At 40.4% G+C, this 18,256-nt stretch overlaps 1 protein-coding gene across 7 annotated transcripts in view; it reads left to right on the top strand.

Annotated features, from left to right (window-relative positions):
- PALM2AKAP2 (PALM2 and AKAP2 fusion) overlaps positions 1-18,256 on the top strand; it is a 300,990-nt gene that overhangs the window by 217,261 nt on the left and 65,473 nt on the right. The window contains exon 1 of one of the 7 annotated variants that reach the window (XM_090274546.1): positions 17,663-17,929. The exons of the other annotated variants lie outside the window; for them this stretch is intronic. Coding sequence (XP_090130672.1) covers positions 17,894-17,929 — 36 coding nt within the window. The 5' untranslated portion in view covers positions 17,663-17,893. Of the gene's footprint in view, positions 1-17,662; positions 17,930-18,256 lie in introns of those variants that run through there. 7 annotated transcript variants of the gene reach the window in all.

An 18,256-nucleotide genomic window follows, 5' to 3' on the forward strand; every position in this document is an offset into this window, starting at 1 on the left:
GGCAGGACTGGAATTCTTCTTAACCAAGAGCAGCTCCTCTCTCTGTTGCCTCATTTCTGGGTAAACAAGGTGGCAGAAATAATTAGCCCTGGTGGGCAGAGTGTGGGACTGCCCACCGAAGAAGGGTCTTACAGTATGTAAGCAAGAACGTAGTGGAGGACGGAGCTGGACATTTTTCAGTGTCCAATTGACCGAATTTGCACCATGTTTTATTTTCTAAAGCCATGTGATAATCCACAAATTCACCAAGGTCAGAGGTTACAGAGTTCTAAGTTGTAGGGAAAGAGGCCTCAAAAAGTGGGGAACTCAGGGTGACCTAATCCAGTTATTCTACTTCCCAAAGCCTTGGTTTTGTTAACTGCAAAATGGAGTGAATAATACCTAGGATTAGCTGTTGCTGGTGAAGATCAAGTGCAGTAACAAATCCAAAGTGCCTGGCCCATCTCCAATAATGTAGTTTTGAATAAATACATATTTCCTTCCCCTGACCATGCAGGATCAAGTGAGGTGACAGGTGAAAGTGTTTTTGAAAATGACTGGTATTATTTGTGTTTGCCTCTTGGGTGACTTCAAAACATTTGTTTGTACTGGAAACCGAAGAGAAATATCTTTTGGTCATGAGGCAGGTGCATTTTTAGTATTTAAAATTCATTGCAGGTCATTCTTGTAACTTATTAATGTGGTTCATTTAAAGCTTTCCTTACTCTTGGGGGCACAGTATGAGTTTGGCTTACTGGCTCTGCAGCCACGGGGTGACCAGCAGGCGCTAAGGAAATGACAGCTTCCAAGCAGCCCATCTGCCACACAGAGCCTGTGTCTTTTGACAAGTGAGGCAGAGGTAGAACTGCAGTGAAATGACCCTCAGGCTCACACACACGTAGCGGTTTCCTCCTGGTCTGATTTATCAGGACCGATTCGAACATGATTCACAGGTGGTTTTATAAGAATTCTTATTTCGGTTGAATCATCATCTGGTGGCTATTTCCATGGTTCTAAAGTCATTTGGTTAGCTCAGGGATGCCCAACCTTGTTGTCCTGACTCATGGAGGGCGGCTGCTTGCTTATTAATGGTGAGACCCCTGAGAGGAAGAGGATTGGCAGGCATCCCCATGTGATGGGTGTTCTGGCAAATTCCAGAGAGGGAAACATGTGATCATGACTCCCAGCAAAGCGGCCGTAACAACCTTGCACAAAACCCATTACAGATACACTTTCACCTACTTGAATACGTTCATCTTCTGCTAGGAGAGGCTGAGCTGACATCACCCTTTGTCCATTTTGCGCACAAAGAAACTGAGTCTCAGAAGCTGAGGGAATGGCTGAAAGTCACATACTTGGATCTGGCGATATTCCGGGATACAGACCGAAAAGTCAGAGGAAAGGGAAAGTCTAGAGAGACTTTCTCTACTGTCAAATTTTCTATGTTGTTTGGCTAGTTTCCAAAGAACAATGACAATTTTTAAAATAATAATTTATGAAAGCTAAACGTTTCATCTGTTATATTTATAATTACTCAAACTTAAGGAAATTTATAAAGGATCTTCAGTCCTCTCCATTTTTACAGACTAAAGTCAAAGACAAGTGCAAGTAAGTAATTTGGTCGAAGTGATAACCTGACTAGTGGTATAAAATATATCTCAAAACTTAATAGGCTATATTCCAATCACTAAAAATAATGTGATAGAGGCGCTAATTATTGTAGTACAATATATAAATGTATCAAGTTAACATGCTGTACACCCCAAGTTTACACATGGTTATTTGTCAAATATATTTCAATTTAAAATAAACTTTCTAGTCTAAATATGATGATGAAAGGTCTGTATTCTACTAAATAGCGCTTAGCTGCCTGAACTAACCCAGATGACTCCAGGGCGTCCTGTTGTGAGGGAGGCTCCTTGTCCTTGACTAGGGGTCGGAACATGGCACTTCTTGGTTCCTCCATGACATTGGGGCACTTATTCTTCCTCTTCGCATCTTTTCTCATGTATAAATGGAAATAATACTCCCCATCTTGCAAAGTTAGAACCAGCAATTAGAGATAATGAGTTAGGTAGAATGCATCTGAAGTTGCCATTTTTATAGATTAAAATGGTCAAATAGTGGGAATTTCCTCTAGTGTACCCTAACAGTTAAGGAGTTTGATAGGCACTCTGTAAACAGTAAAACTATTTGAGCTGTAATACTGGCTGAAAACACAGTTTTTTTGGTATATTGTAGTCAGATACCAAATATCTATTTCTTTTCTCAAAGAAATTAGAACCATGAATATGGCTTTGCATTTTCTTAGATTTATGCAGGTGCTCTCTGACTTTGGAAAGCCTTCTACTTACCTGAGTGCCCACCACGCCTCACAGCCCCTCAGGGTCATTGTCGATGTCTTTGACAGTCCGTGGTTCAGTTCACTTTCTCCCATTCTGTTATTGCTCACCTGGGTGGAGATGGGCCTCTGTAACTCCTTCTTCCTGTTTTCTTTCATTGAAGATCAGTCATTTTTAGGTTAGGAGCTTCTCTGAGCAATAAGTGTCCTACCTCACTAATGCAAAGAAAACAGGTATATTTTCAGGATTTTTAGTTCTCAATAGTTTTGTAGTGGGTAAATTTTGGCTAAAGCTATACTTATAAAATTCCCTTATACTGAAGTAGTGGTGTTGAGTAATTGTGATGGTGATTTTGGGATACCCGTATTCTGGATATCACTGTGTTATTAACTAAATGTTTGATCTTGGGCATCATATGACTTATTTATAATCTAGAAGATCTATAAGATCATTCTAAGTAAAATAATTGGTTCTTTGTGATTTTCTCGCCATTATATATTTACAGATAGCGGAGACAGTATTAGGAAAGCAGTGAAGGGTGAGTTATTGTTAGTTCGTATCATTAGTTAATTTTATGGTGTTTTTCCATTTTTTTCTTCTCAAAAAATTTTCTCTGAACCAATCTAACACTACACAGTAAAAGCGAACTGTTGACCTGGGCAGAGGTGGAGGAGGGGTAGAGAGAAAGAAGAGAAAATGAGACGATTCTAAATCTCGCGTCTTTTCTCATAGGACTCATCTCGGGTTTTCTCGTCTCTGAAGTGGCGAGCTAAGCCTTTTTTATTGTTGTGTTTTGAATGATTAAGGAAAAGGAAGATGGCATTTATGTACAACTTAACTCATTCAACAACTTCTACTTCTTACGCCTAGCGGTAATATACATCTCTCTGCATACATCTTCAAGATTTATCTTGTTTCATTACAACTGCAGATGTGTGTCCTCTGTTTTACTTGTCTGCATAGTTTTATTACTTACTAGTCTTGCGATCCAGATAAAAACAGGAAGTAGAACAAATGGGAACATTGGAGGAATAAATTTCACCACATCCATGTGGCAGTGACTCTCAATAATATTGTGATATGAAAGGGTCAGGTACTGTGTGTTTAGATGCCCTATTAAAACCAGCTCTAAGGCGGAAAGAAAACATTTCCCTACAGTTGAATCATTTAGTTAAGATTTCCCAGGTGGCCACTAGCTGGTAGATTTGGAGGCCCTTGCAGAGGTCCTAGGTCGATGAGCCTTGGAGGGCAATGGCTTTGGGACAGCAAGGAAGAGGCAAGTTTATTCTTCCCTGATCTTTCATGTGACCCCTGCTTGGCTCCCTTTCCATCCTCTCTCTTTCTGTTCTTTTCTCCTCTGTGGGGACTGGATTCCACAGCAGCCTTTCAAGATCTGGCGTTTACCTTAAGCTCTGGGAGTTCACTAAGTGAACTCTTGCGTCTCGTAAACTTAGTAACTCATCAGCTAGGGTGGCACTTAAGAGAGACAGGATGAGAGACAGGATGGCATGTCCAGCCAGGGAGCAGGCTGCGGCACTGAGGCAGGGCCCTTCCAAACACAGGGCTTCCTGCCCATGTGTGAAGGATGAAAGAGTGCTAAGCTCAGGCCAGGAGGGCAAAAGCAGCCTCTCAGGATACCCTGAGGTGAGGCTGTCCACTGTGGCTTGGGGTGGTGGGCCCACTCTACATCAGTTCCACGTCTCACCTGGCAAGTGGCCAAGCAGAGTGAGGTCATCCCCAACCCATCAGGGGTCTCCCCAAACTGCCTGCTGCTAAGTTTGGACCTTTCCAGAATTATGCAAATGATAGGATTTACCTATAGTGTCATTTGCAGATGGGGAAGAAAAACTGAAGGTGGACATGAGAAGAGATTACTTGTCCTGTGTCCTCCAGTATCTGCAATGGCACTAGGGGATGGGGGTGGGGATGGAGAAGACATTGGCTTGAGAGAGATCTGGAGCTGGGACACTCATCCTTGGGTGCAGGAGTGATGTCTTGATTGGGGGAGCAGTACTGATAAGAGCATATGTTCTCTAGAGCAGCGGTTCTCAACCTGTGGGTGGCGACCCCTTTTGGGGGGTCAAACGACCCTTTCACAGGGGTTGCCTAAGACCATCGGAAAACACATATATAATTACATATTGTTTTTGTGATTAATCACTATGCTTTAATTATGTCCAATTTGTAACAATGAAAATACATCCTGCATATCAGATATTTACATTACGATTCATAACAGTAGCAAAATTACAGTTATGAAGTAGCAACAAAAATAATTTTATGGTTGGGGGTCACCACAACGTGAGGAACTGTATTAAAGGGTTGCGGCATTAGGAAGGTTGAGAACCACTGCCCTGGAGGTATGTGAACCGCTGAAAGGCATAATGTGTCCATGCGATTCTTGTCCTTCAAATGCTGCCAGGCTGCCCAGTGCGCCTGCCTCGGGGAGCAGCGAGATCGTAGACGGCTGTCTGATAAATTCGCTCTTTTCCAGGTACTCTGCCCTCACCTCCTTGACCACTCCATTCACTTCCCGTCTCCTGAGGTCCTCAGGTCCCCCTTGATCTGCCACCCCAAACGACCCTTCTTCTCCGGCACAGCTAGCTGGGTTTCCCCTCTCCTTCCTTGCTGAACTTAGCATATCACCTCCACTTTGATTCTCTGAAGAGACCTTTTAATTAAGAAAAAAAAAAATGGAAATCTCGGGCAATGAGAGAGAGTAGAAATGCATTACTGTTTTATTTTTAGAACCTTCAGTCAGGCCTCGGAATTCACACAGCACAAACCCAAACTGTTAGGTATTTGCCTTAGGAAAGTCTTACACCATTGTGCTCGCCGGCTACAAGAAAGGAAAATTACAATGGATTCGGTGTTAGTCTTTTTAATAACCTCATCATAAATTCTGAAGTGCAGAATGAGCCCTGAACACTCTATCTGCAAGTTCATCGTATGACAGGTTCTCTGTTCTGAGAAAGAGTGCGTCATCACCGATCTTGTGTTTTTAGATAAACACAAAGCTTTTGGGGGAAATATGCTTAAGTAAAAAGACTAAGGCTGTCCTCCCATGGGAGTTTCTGGAAATCTTCTCAACTGGAATACTTGTAGTGAGCCTCATGACCTGGGCTGAGAATTACCAAGGAGGACTTGGCTTTTATAGGATGTTCTGCATGGACCTATTTGGTATGTGGCCCACTGACTTGCCAGGGTTAGCCTAGCTCCTTGTTTTAGCTTAGTTAAAAGCCTTTTGTTAAAAGAACAAACAACAAAGTTCACGTGAGACAAGAATGTATTTCACATGCCAGCTCCAAGAATATAACTAGAGATCAAATAATATTTCTTTTTCTCAGTTTCCCCAGGGATGAGAGGTAGGTTACACATCCTTCTGTAACTCATGCAGATAAATGTAGCTTTGCTTTTGACAAATTGCAGTGTCTATATTGTGAGAAATTCCCTCCCACGATTCACGCAAAATCTTATTTCTGAAAAATATTTTGTAGGGACACTGTATTTCTTAAATGTAGCTAGCAAGTATGTTGTGAGAATGTATTAGTTTTTTCTGGAGGTTGAATTTACTGCTACTTAGTATAGAATTTTTAACTGTTATACTGTCCCATGAGGATTTTACTTAGCTTCATGTATCTACCCACAAAATACATATTAATTGCAAAGGGAACATAGTAACTTTACAGCGGAGGAGCCTGGCAGATGCCACCCAAATCGGATATTCAAAGTTAAAACCATCAGTAATTGGACAGATTCACAGTGAAATAAAGAGAAAAACACAGCATGTGCTATTCCTACAAAATGCATAACTTGGCTTTTAACCATGAGGAAATAGCAGATAACCCCAAATTGAAGAGTATTCAACAAAATAACCGGTCTGCAATCTTTTAAAAGTGTCAAAAATATGAAAGACCAAGAAAGTGTTCCAAGTTGAAGGAGACTAAAGAGGCATGAGAATCAAATGCCATGTGGGACCCTGGATTGGACCTTTTTATTGGTAAGAACATCATTGAGACAACTGTTAAAATTTGAATGGGGTGTGAAGTTTGGATGTCGATGTTAACTGTGTCATTTTGAGGCTGCACTGTGCTTAGGTATGAAAATGACCTCATGTTTAGGAAATACATAAAATATTGGTCTAGAAAAAATTTATATATACATACACACACATACCATGTAGTATTTTAATTTTTAGGGCTGAAATAGGTAAAACACATTATTATAAGAAACAAATTAGAAGAATATGTTCTTTAATATGGGCACAACTATTCATACTGTAAGTTTGACAGTCCCGAGAAAATTCTATCTGACGTTCAGAGTACCAGCTTCTTGTGCACTGATCCTGTAGTCGGCCCTTGCTCTTCTGAGCTGTGAGTGGAAAGTAATTTCAAATATGCAGTGAAATTTACCAATATGATATCGCTGCTGTACACAGGATTAATCTCTTTAGGGCTTAGATGCCTTAACTTCAAATTCCTCTGACATGAAGTATGAAGCTAACGCATAAAAGTTTTTGAAGACTGAATCATGTTTTATGTGATTCATAAAAATTATATTTTTTCCTATAAAATTTCAGTCTTCCCTGATTGTGAAAATGCTACATATTTACTATAAAAACTGTAGATACAGAAAGATACAAAAATAATTTTAAATATACAGTTCAAATGGAATCTCCCCACTCAGAAATGACATGTCATAAGTAACGTTTAGGCTTATTTTTTTCTAATTATATATTATAAACTGCTCCCATTTTTGAGACATGCTGAGTATACAGTTTGTATCCTAATGTTTTTAGTCATTTTAGCATAAGCATTTCCCATGCAACAAAATTTCAGACTTGATTTTAGCTTTTTATTTTAAATAATTTTAAACTTACAAAAGGGTTGCAAAAATAGTGTACAGAATTTTTGTGTTCTCTTCACCAATTAAACATTTCCCGTAGTTGCTTTTTCTGTCTCTTCATATTCATATATAGTATATGAATTTATATGTAATGTATGCATATTATATGCATTATTATATATAATTTTTGCCTTTTTTTTTTTAAGAGAGGGGGTAGGGAGAGGTAAAGAGAGGGAGAGAAACATCAATGTGAGAAACAACAGTCAGTTGCCCCTTGCTCACACCCTGACCAGGACCGAACCCACAACCTACGCATGTGACCTGACCAGGAATTGAACTGGTGACCTTTTGTTTTGCAGGATGATTCCCAACCAACTGAGCCACACCAATATTTTTATGAACCCATTAAAATGAGTTGTAGGCATCATGCCCCTTTATATTAATTTATATAGTCACGATAATATTTTAAAATTCAGGAAATTTGACATTGATACATTACTAATATCTAATACAAACTTCATTTTCAAATTTTGCCAGTTTTCTCCAAAATACCCTCTATAGCAATTTTAAAAATTTCCCAACCAGGATCCAATCAGGATCATTTAGACATTATGTCTTTTTAACCTCCTTTAATCTGGGACAGTTTCTCATCCCTTTACGTGCGATTGACATTAGTGAAGAATCCAGACAATGTCCCTCCGTGTATGTTAGTCTGTTTTTGACACATGATTATTAATAGCTACAAAATATTCCATTGAAATTTACTTAGATGATGGCATTATGTTGAGTAGTTTGGTGGCTTCCAGATGTTTATGTTTATAAATAATATGGCTGTGAACATGCTTATCTTTATGTTTTTATAAGCATCCCTTATTATTTCCATCTAACAGATCCTGAAAATGAAAATACTGTATAAATTGGCAGGGCTATCAAGGTGCCTGAAACATATTTCCAAATTGCTTTTCAGAAAGGTAAAATGGGAAATAATAAAATTTCACAAGTTACCAAATTAAGGTCCATTTTGAAAGCCAGGAATATAAAATGAAGACCTAAAGATACATTCTATGTTGTTACTATAAAGTTTTCTCTAATATTTGTATATTAGACGTGCTTCGTTAAGCAAAAATGCAGGGTCTTGCCCTGGCCAGGTGACTCAGCTGTTTGGAGCATTGTCTCCTGCACCAGAAGGTTGTGGGTTTGATTCCCAGTCAGGGCATGTACCTAGGTTGTGGGTTTGTTCCCCAGTCAGGGCATATATGGGAGGCAATCGACCTCTCTCTCCCCCCGCCCCAAAATCAGTAAAATCATATCCTCCGGTGAGGTTTAAACAATAACCAAAATTACAGGGTCTCGACTTTTGCATTTGTAATGTTTGGAAGTATAGAGAAAACAAGATAGTTGAAGCTGCCTCTAGAGAGTGTAGGCAAAGCAATTTTTATGGGTTACCTATTAATTTGAAATTGATCCTGATACCCTTCAAGGTAAGATTATTGTATCATTGCTTGGGACTCCCCTTCACTGCCTGTGTAAATAAAGCTTTAATGTTTATTTTATGGGCAGTTCTTAACCTCTAGCATATGAGGGGGGCTGTCACAGAGACTGTACCACCCCAGTGCCAGGTCCAGGCATAGCGTCTGTATCAGAAATGATCCAAATAGTCCTTTGTTCAAAGAAATAGGTAGATTTGGTAGGTAACACTCCGTGGGTCAGTTTTGGGAATCAGCACTCTTCGTAGTAAATAGCACAAGCCCTGGAGTCTGACACTCTTAGGTCTAAGTCTCAGCTTCACCACTTACCTGCTGTGTGCCACTGGGCAAATCCCTTAACCTCTCTGAGCCTTGGTTCCTTTATCTGTAAAAAGAGGATGGTAATGGCATCTGTCCAACAGGGTGGCTGAGATAACACATAGAAAGCACATAGCATGATATTTGGCATGTCCTAAGCACACATTACCTGTTAGCTATCATAATCATTGTCACAGTCCATTCTCTTTGAGGCTGTGCTTTGCGGTGGGCCCAAGTTGCTTTCACATCTTGTGAGGCGTTGGCTCTTTCATTTGACAGCTGGGAAACCCCCGACTCAGCGAGGTTCTGTGAACTGCCAACGCTCTGTAGCCCACACACAGCGAAGCCCACATTCTCTTCTCTGACTCCCAGGTCAGCGCTTTTTCCCTGAGTTCCGCTGCCTGTTCCGTCACTCTGTACCTGGCGGTCCAAAGCTCTTTGGGCACCTGTTGGATATACTCCAGGGTTCTCATACAGATACGTCTTGATACAGACCAGGCATCGGCAAACTTTTCTGTAAAGAGCAGATCGTAAATATTTTTGACTTTGCAGGCAGTACAGTCTCTGTTGCAATATCTCTGCTGTCTGAACTTGAAAACAGACTTAGGCAATATGTCACTGAATGGGTGTGGCCACTTTCCAATAAAACAGTGTTTGTGAGAACTGGTGGCAACCAGATTTGGCTCAGGCACCGGCTGTTTTATCAACCCCTGATTTAGACAGTTTGCATTTCTGGCAGGAGGCATGTGCATTTCATTATTTCGGCCACAGAAGAACCTTCTTTTGAGAAGTGAGACATGATGAAGAATGTTCCAGTAGCTTAGGCCTAGCACTTAGTAGGTACTTGGTCACTTCTTGCTAAATACATGAGAACTTCTATCAGTCTGTATTTTCCCATGGTGAATTTTTCTAATGCTGTTGATTTCTATCTTTTAAAAAATCATGGTTTATGTAGCACCTGTGAATTTTAAATTTTGTTGTGTTTTGTTTATTGTTCAGAAACGACGTTAAAAGCAGATTGGGAAAAGAGCTTTGATCCCCAAATGCAGATTAGTAAAGTATTTTCGGATATTCTTAGTGTTTATTATATATGAGTTTGTTATTTTATTTTCAGTCTCTTGGACTGAGGATGATTTTCAATAAAAACGCTCCTTGGGGGTTTAGACAGCTTTTGTTTTAATTAGAAAGACAACTCACTTGCACTCTTGTACTACTGTTAAGTCAAATAATTTAAAAAATAATGGCCGAGGACACATTTGTTCTCTCAAAAGTAAACAATTACCCTTTATAATCTAGAAAAAAAACAATTTGTGGATACACTTGGGGTGTTTGCTCCAAGAATATTTCTTGTGGATGAAATACATTTAGCTGTGCTTTGTCCATGAGTGTGTCCAATAATAACAACCTCATGTGACAGTTTATTTTAGTAAACTTGGATAGTTAATTTGAAATATTGCCCTGGGCTGTTCAACTTTGGCTGAATAAAGTTTTTTTTTAAATTAGTCCTTTGTTGCCCTCAATGATTATTCTACATTAGCCTGCCAAAAAATATTATTTTCCACTTGTAGAATTTGATTAAGTGCTGAGATGTTGGGTTAATCTTCAGTCTCCCTGGGTATTTCCACAAGGAATGGTATGAAAAAGACTTGGGGGAGAATTATTGTGATTCAGCCAATGAATAGAGCAGCACTATGGTCATCTCTGGAGGATGCACAGCGTTGCTCTGGGTAGCTGTCCCCCTCTGTCCTTGTTGCCTACTGGGAGAGAGAGAGTCTAGACTTTGCTTAGAAGGTTGGGGTTCCCTATCTCCAAAAGTATCTTCGTTTTCTCTCCATCATTCAGTTTCCTGAACATACATTTGACAACTACCATATGAAAGGCAATGTGCTGGGTGTTGCCCTGGGGATATAAATGTGTAGCCCACCATCACTGCTGGTGATAAGGCAGCATCCCAGAAGGGAGACCAGTTCTAGTCATGGAAATAGGCAGAGAGGTCTTCAGTGTTTTCTGTTTCCCAAAGGCAATGACAGCATTGGGGAGAAAAAGCCACGCATCCCATCCCTTTTCATCTCTGTGCTTTATGCCATTGGGCGAAGATTTAATAGAAGTGGCCAATACGGTTGATAATTCTAGATCACCAAAACCATAGAAGAGTGGCATCAGATAGGATAAGAGATGTGGAATGTCTGCAGGGGACACAGTGGCTATGATGAGACACGGGAAGCCTGTCCCTGGAGTGCTGTCATCCCCAGTGATTCTTCCACTTACTCCATCCATAAAGCTGTGTCCACTGGTAATTCAGAAAGAACTGGGTACACTGAGTATTTGAAGTGTTTTGAGTTTCTTAGGGAACCAAAAGCTCAAGAATCTGTGGTTTGTGTTACAATATTTTGTATCTTTCCAGAAATTGAATAAAAGATACACATTTAAACTGCTTTAGCATGAAGTTATTGCTTTGGGAGTCTTGCAGAAAAAATATGCACATTTTATTAAAACAGAGAAGGTGATTTTTCGGGCACTCTTACCTGCTTATTTTCCAAAGCCTTCCTCTAAGAAAATGTGTACTTTGGAAAGTCAGTCGACTTAGTTGAAGTTGAACATTTTCCTCTTGATGAAAAGTGATGAACCCAAAGGAGTATTTTTAGAGAGAAAAAATTGACAACTAGCACTGGAGCATTTCATTGAGAATTATGGTGGCCTGCATTTTGGAATTCACATCATTAAAAAGAGAAACTTTGGGAAGGTAGGGGGTGTGACTAGAATCATGGCTTGCCTTTTGCCTATAATCATGTATTCCTTTTTTAGGAGCCTGTTTTCCTTAGTGGATTATGTTCTTAAAATAGAGCCTATTACATTTACTCTCTGGCTTGGCAGGGCCCAGCATTTTGTTTACTGCTTGGGCTTGTGTTCTGTGGACATGAACCTTTTCACAGACAATCCCAGCACTGAAAGACCTTTTAAAGGTGTGTACAAGAAGCAGCCAATGGATGTTTCCCTTTTTCTCTCTCTCTAAAAAAAAAAAAGGCAAGAAAAAAGAAAAAGCAATGGAAAAAATATCCTTGGGTGAGGATAAAATAAATAAAAAATTTACAAAGCAATGAAAAAATGTCCTCAAGTGAGGATTAAAAAAAGGGTGGGGTTGCCGACTGGTATGGCTCAGTGGATTGAGTGCCGGCCTGCAAACCAAAGGGTCACCGGTTTGATTCCCAGTCAGGGCACAGGCCTGGGTTTCCAGGTCCCCAGTTGGGGGCTCATGAGAGGCAACTGCACATTGATGTTTCTCTCCCTCTCTTTCTCCCTCCCTTCCCCTCTCTCTAAAAATAAATAAAACCTTAAAAAAAATAAATAAATAAAAGCTCCTAAAGGCCAACTAGTGCAGGCCCCAGCACCTCTTCCCAAGTGCTCTTTCAGCCAACAAGTAAAGCTCTATTTTTTCTTTTCTTTTCTTTCTTTCTTCTTTTTTTTTTTTTTTTTTTGGTGACAACCCAACCTATATTTGAGCAGTGGCCAAAGTGGTAGAACATTCACCCTTATACTAAACTGGAATTTCTCACATGGACTTCTCTTCTCGAGTGTCATCCTTGTTAGAGGTTTTACAAAATCAGTTCATTTCTTGTCCTGTATCAGCCCTTCAGATGGTAGAGGTTTGAAGGCGTGTTTGCGTGTTCACACCACAGCCCCCAACCCACCCGAGCTTTTGCACCAGGCTAAATAGAGCCCAGTTCTTCCATCTGTATTTCATCTAATAGTTGAAGCCCTTCACCACTAACCATTACCTTCTTAGTATTTGAAGTCAAAAGGGGACGTGGGTGCTAGTCCAGAGTATCACTTCTGGTTCTTGGTTTTATGCTTTTGCTAATAGAGCCCAAGGTAATGCAGAAAGCAGCATCTGAATATGGGCGCTCAGCATGTAAAGCAGTGTATGAATGAGAAGGAAGCTGGTGTAGTAAAAATCACCCTTGAAATCACCTATTAAATACAGTACATAGAATCACCACATGGTTTTATAGCCCTTTACAATAATTCTGATATACCCTAAAGAATATAGTTAATTATCTGGCCTAAAGGATAAGATTTTAAAAACCTTATCTGCAAAAGACTTCGGCATAAAGATGATGGGTTGAACGCATGCTTCTCCTTTTACTTCCTACCAAATGAAACCTCATTAAAGTGATGTAAAAGGAAGTTTATTTTGGGTTGCGTGGTGAAATGTATGTAACATAAAGTTCACCATTTTCGAGTGTATAGTTTAGTAGTGTTGAGTCCATTCACACTGTTGTGCAACCTTCTCCACAAAACTTTCTCATCTTCCTAGACTGGAACTCTGTCCGCATTAAACACTAACTCCCCGTTCCTCCCTCCCTCCAAGCACCTGGCAACCATCCTCGTCTTGAATTTGACTACTCCAGGTACCTCGTATAAGTGGAATCTTACAGCATTTGTTGTTTTGTGCCTGGCTTATTTCATTTAAGGGAGTTTTTTTTTTTTCTTTTTTCTTTTTTTAGAGGTATAAATTCACAAGCACACAGATAACAGATGAAACAACTGGAACAAGTTTTTGTCTCTGTATGGCTAAAATAAAGAGGATTGGTCTGTTTAAAACATTCCTGAATCTTCGCCATCTTTTATATGAATCTGTTGGCTCTCAGCCTTCCCCACTGGCAGCTTAGAATCTACTTTTTCTCAGGTCTGCAAAAGAAATTTTTAAAAAATAATTACTTATATCTTTGCTTTCTGTCTTTCAAAGTTTTATTTAAAAACCATTGGTGGCAAAGAGAAGATCAATAAGCTTCCAGGGGGAGAAAAATAAGTCACATGAAGACATAAGGAATCAAAATGGGTTTTGACTTCTAAGTAAAGGGAGAAAAGATCTGTTATCAACTTTAGAGAAAACAAGAAGATGTTTAGAAAAGGAGCCACATGGCTCACTTGAAAGGAGTGTTATGTAATCATGATAATACTGACCTTTAGAAGTCTTAGTATGATTATATTGATGGGATAGGGTCATGGGAAGGGTACACATGTGTGGTGAGGGCATAGATAGGAAAAAATCATGAAATCCTTATTTTCCGTATTAGGAATATGGAAAATACAAATAGTGCCAAGAACTAAAAAAAAAAAAAAAAAAATCACAAGGAAGTGATGTAAAATTGTTACCAAATCCATCTAAAATGCTTACTTTTTGGGAGGAAGAATAGAAGGGAAGTAGGGTAAGGGTGTGGAATTAAGGGGTTGTTGTGTTCTGTAAAATCCACAGAACTGTTAGACACTTTAATAAAAACAATAATTAAAATGAAAGGCATAGTGGGGAAAGGAAAAAGGAAAGATACTAAAGGATATGCTCCAGCAAAATGAAGGGGTAAATAAAGGCAGAAGGCTAGGGATCCCAGCTTAGGAGCATGCAAAGTATAGCTTAGCCATCAACCACAAGACTGCAGCAGGAAGACAAAAGCTGTGGCACAGGATTGATTTTCTGATCCACTCAACTATTTAGAAAATGCTATTGTGAGGGTTTACAGACCTTTTGAAATTGTGGGAAGAGTTAGAAACATGCCCATAGAAAACTTAGAATTGGGGGAAATGAGGTAATTATTCATTCCAGAAAAAACATAAAATGAGACAAGAAAGCAATCACCATGTACTTCTTATGTCACTATTGCACAAATTTACAAGAGCCTAATGTGAACACTGAAGAATAATTAACGAAACTTTGTGAAGTAAATAAAATATTGGGAAAACAATCATCAGCCTCTCTTTAGCAGCCATATCGCTTTTGGCCCAGCTGACACCATTAGGCTCTTGGACACACTGGCAGTATTTTCCATCCCTGTCCTACATAGTGTATTGTCTCAAGTGTTAGGACCTTTTCCAATTTCTTCACCACCTGTACATCTCCAGGATCGTGAAGATCATTAAAAGCCATTTCATCTTTCTTTTTAAAGCCTCTCACCCATTGCCCTAAGAATACAACCCCAAATCCTTGGCATTCAAGGCCTATAAGATCTATTGATTTCACTCCCCACTCATTTCTCTAGCCTTACTTCTTGCCATTCCAGACCTCTCTATATACAGTAGTCCGTCTCTATATCATGGTTCACTTATCGCGGCCTCACTGTATCGTGGGATTTTAACAAATATTGTATTTAATTATTGTGGGATTTGTGGTTCTGTATACATACGTATGTTGTTAAAGTTACGTAGGTTTAAGAGTCTAGAATAAATGTAAGGTTCCTACTTCGCAGGGGGGTCTAGAATGTAATACCCACGATAAGTGAGGGAATACTGTATACTCCAGTAAAAAACCAAGGTACATGTAGTTTTCTGTAAACAGTTTGTCACTTCCTGCCTGTTTTCATTCTTGCTGTTCTCCCAGCTTGGAATAGCTATTCCCCAGCTCCATGTTACTCCTAACCTGCAACCCTTACAACCACAACTCTTCTAACTATATCCCCCTTCAAGATAAAGCATAATTAACCCTTCCTCCAGGAAGCTTTTCTTGACCACCCAAGGCTAAGCGAAGTGTCTCCCCTTTTGCTCTCAGATCATCAGGATAAGCCCCCCTCACAGAGTACCAGAGCTCATGCATCACCTTAGTACTATTGATGTGTCTCTCTCTTCCGGGAGGAACTGAGCACCCATATGGTAGGGGATCCTGTCTGTCTTGATCACTGTGCTATACCCAGGACCTGACACAGCTCGTTCCCACTAGGGCTGCCATTAATCTTGTGGCCCTTCGGGGTTGCAGCCACTTGTTCAGAGGTGGCTCTTCCCATTCGTGAGAGGAGCTTCATGTCTGTTGTTGGAGGATTGCAAAGCCATCGCTTCCAAGTCTCCACCTTTGGGATTCTTGTTTGGAGGTTTCTTCACCTCCTTACCATTTAAACGCAAAGCTAGATACTGTAGATGAGCTGTGGCACCATGGGTCAGAGTTCTGATTAAAGCAATTCACAATTTACTTGTTCAGATGCATGAATTTTCCTCTTTTTTCATTCCATCGAGGAAGCACCTGGGCCAGGTGAACTAATTCATTCCTTTATTGATTTGACTGGATATTTGCCTTTGCCAGGCACTGTTCTGGGTACTTGGGAGATAGCAGGGAATAAGAGAGATAAGGTGTCTGTCCTCAGGGAGCTTACATTCTAGAGGGGAAATGATATGAAGAAAAACAGGCACAACTCTTTCAGGCGGTTAGTGCTGAGAGGGAAGAGGGGAGTGTGGGGTAAGGAGGCAGCTTTTGTACTGAGGCCTGAGTGGTGAAAATCTGGGAGCTACTGGCCATGTGTAGCTATTTAAATTTGCATTTAAATTAATTAAACAACATTGTAAAATCAGTTCCTCGGTTACACTAGGCACATTTCAAATAGTCAGTGGCCATCATATGGCTAGTGGCTACCGTATTGGGCAGCACAAATATAGAACATTTCCATCATCGCAGAAAAGTTTAGCAAATAGCTGAGCTTGAGGAAGAACATTCAGGGGCTGGGGAACGACACGTGCAAAGGTCATGAGGCAGGCATGGACTGGCGTGGAGGGGACAGTAGGGGCTAGAGTGGAGTGAACAGTGGAGAGAGGGCATTGGCTAGGCTAATGAGAAAAGCAGGAAGGAGGATTGGATTACTTGTAGAAGAGCACATGTATATACTTCAAAGACATGCCTCCTTCAGTTTCACTTGTTGAGATTGGGGCTGAAGTCAAGACTGGCTGTGTCTGATAAAATTTTTAAAAGAAGAATGAAATTGATCTTGTAGATAATATAAAGCATGTAAAAACCCAACCGAGAAAAGACCCCTCTTGAAGAATACAGCCTGACTCAGACATCACTGGTGGTTGGTTCAGTGGCCTGTGAGTGAGGCCACAGTGCAGCCCATCAGCCTTAGAAGGTCGGAGCCAGCCTTGGCTGGGTAGCTCAGTTGGTTAGAGCATTTTCCCGATATACCAAGGTTGTGGGTTCGATCCCTGCTTAGAACACATACAAGAATCAACCAATGAATGCATAAATAAGTGGAACAACAAATCAATGTTTCTTTCTTAAATCAATAAAGAAAAAAAGAAAAAGAAAAAGAAGGAAGGAGCCAGCCATTCTTACTGATACCACAAACATACTTTCTCATGACCTTTCCCCAAATCTCTTAAAAACAGGACTTTTTTTTTTTTTTTAAACTTCTTAATACGGTTCTTAATAAAAGTAGGATTTTGACTTTTGTGTCGTAGTAGGCTAGAATTCTTGTTCCATTAACAGAAGCATCAGTGCCTTGACTTCATCTCGGATCACTTTTCATGAAAGGCTCGTCCCTTTTTGCACCTGCCTCTTTGCTAAACAGGTTTTCTTCCTCTCTTTGTAAAGGTGCCTTTGTTTGAGCCAATAGAGTTACTTGTCTTTACTGTAAACACAGTGTCCAGTGACTCTCCTTGTTGTGGAGAGCCAGCGGCTTTACAGTAGGGAAAAAGTCTTGAAGGTCACTTTTGGGTGTTTGTATTATAAAATAAGTCATCATAACTTTAAGAGAAAAAAAAAAAAACAACTGCCCACAGCTTCCTCAGGGCTTGTTATCCCATTACATTTGAATTTAACTAAGAGCTAGCATTTGTTGGGTCATAATTGATCTGATAAAATGTAATCTGATCATTAGTAGCTGTGTAAAAATAAATACACTCGACTCCTGTTTCATTTGCCCTTGGAGGCTCTAACGTGGTTCCAAAGCGTACCTTTGAATCCGAGAAGTCGGGCCGGTTCGCGTTGCAGTCTGTGTGCTTCCTGGGGCAGCCTCCACCAGGTACCTGGGCACACAGGATGCCAGCGCAGTCCCACTTCACCTGAGCGCTGTGACCTGGCAGAGGGCTGCGTCCTTAACATCGGGTGCCTGGCCCAGGAAAGGGAAACCTGGGTGAAGCCTTAGGAGCGGCTGTTTCTCAAGATCAGGTTGTCACTGAGGGAGTTAGGTCATGATTGCCACCTGGATGCTGTTCTCCCTGTTCACGGTAGGTCTCCTCGGCTCCTTACCTTCATCGCAAAGTTCTGCCTTGTGCCGCCCAGGGAACCTACACCTTTAGTGCCTCGGCCTAATTTAGGCACGTTTTCCATCATTCTTTAGGAAAATCAGATTTATGAATGTGAGGCGTTGGAGCTGTCCCTAAAGAAAGGGCACATCCCTGACATTTCAGGCTCTGGAAATTCTAAATAGCTGCTGGTGTGCTTCAGGGCCACCTTTTCTTTAAGAAAGCGAGTAGAATAGCTCTAAGGCTATAAAAATGCTGTTTTGTTTCAAGTCCCAATTTCGGTGTAAATTATTTCTCCCTAGTAATTAC

The sequence above is a fragment of the Furipterus horrens genome, unplaced genomic scaffold, assembly GCF_987537825.1.
Source record: "Furipterus horrens unplaced genomic scaffold, mFurHor1.1.pri manual_scaffold_4, whole genome shotgun sequence".
Lineage (NCBI taxonomy): Eukaryota > Metazoa > Chordata > Mammalia > Chiroptera > Furipteridae > Furipterus > Furipterus horrens.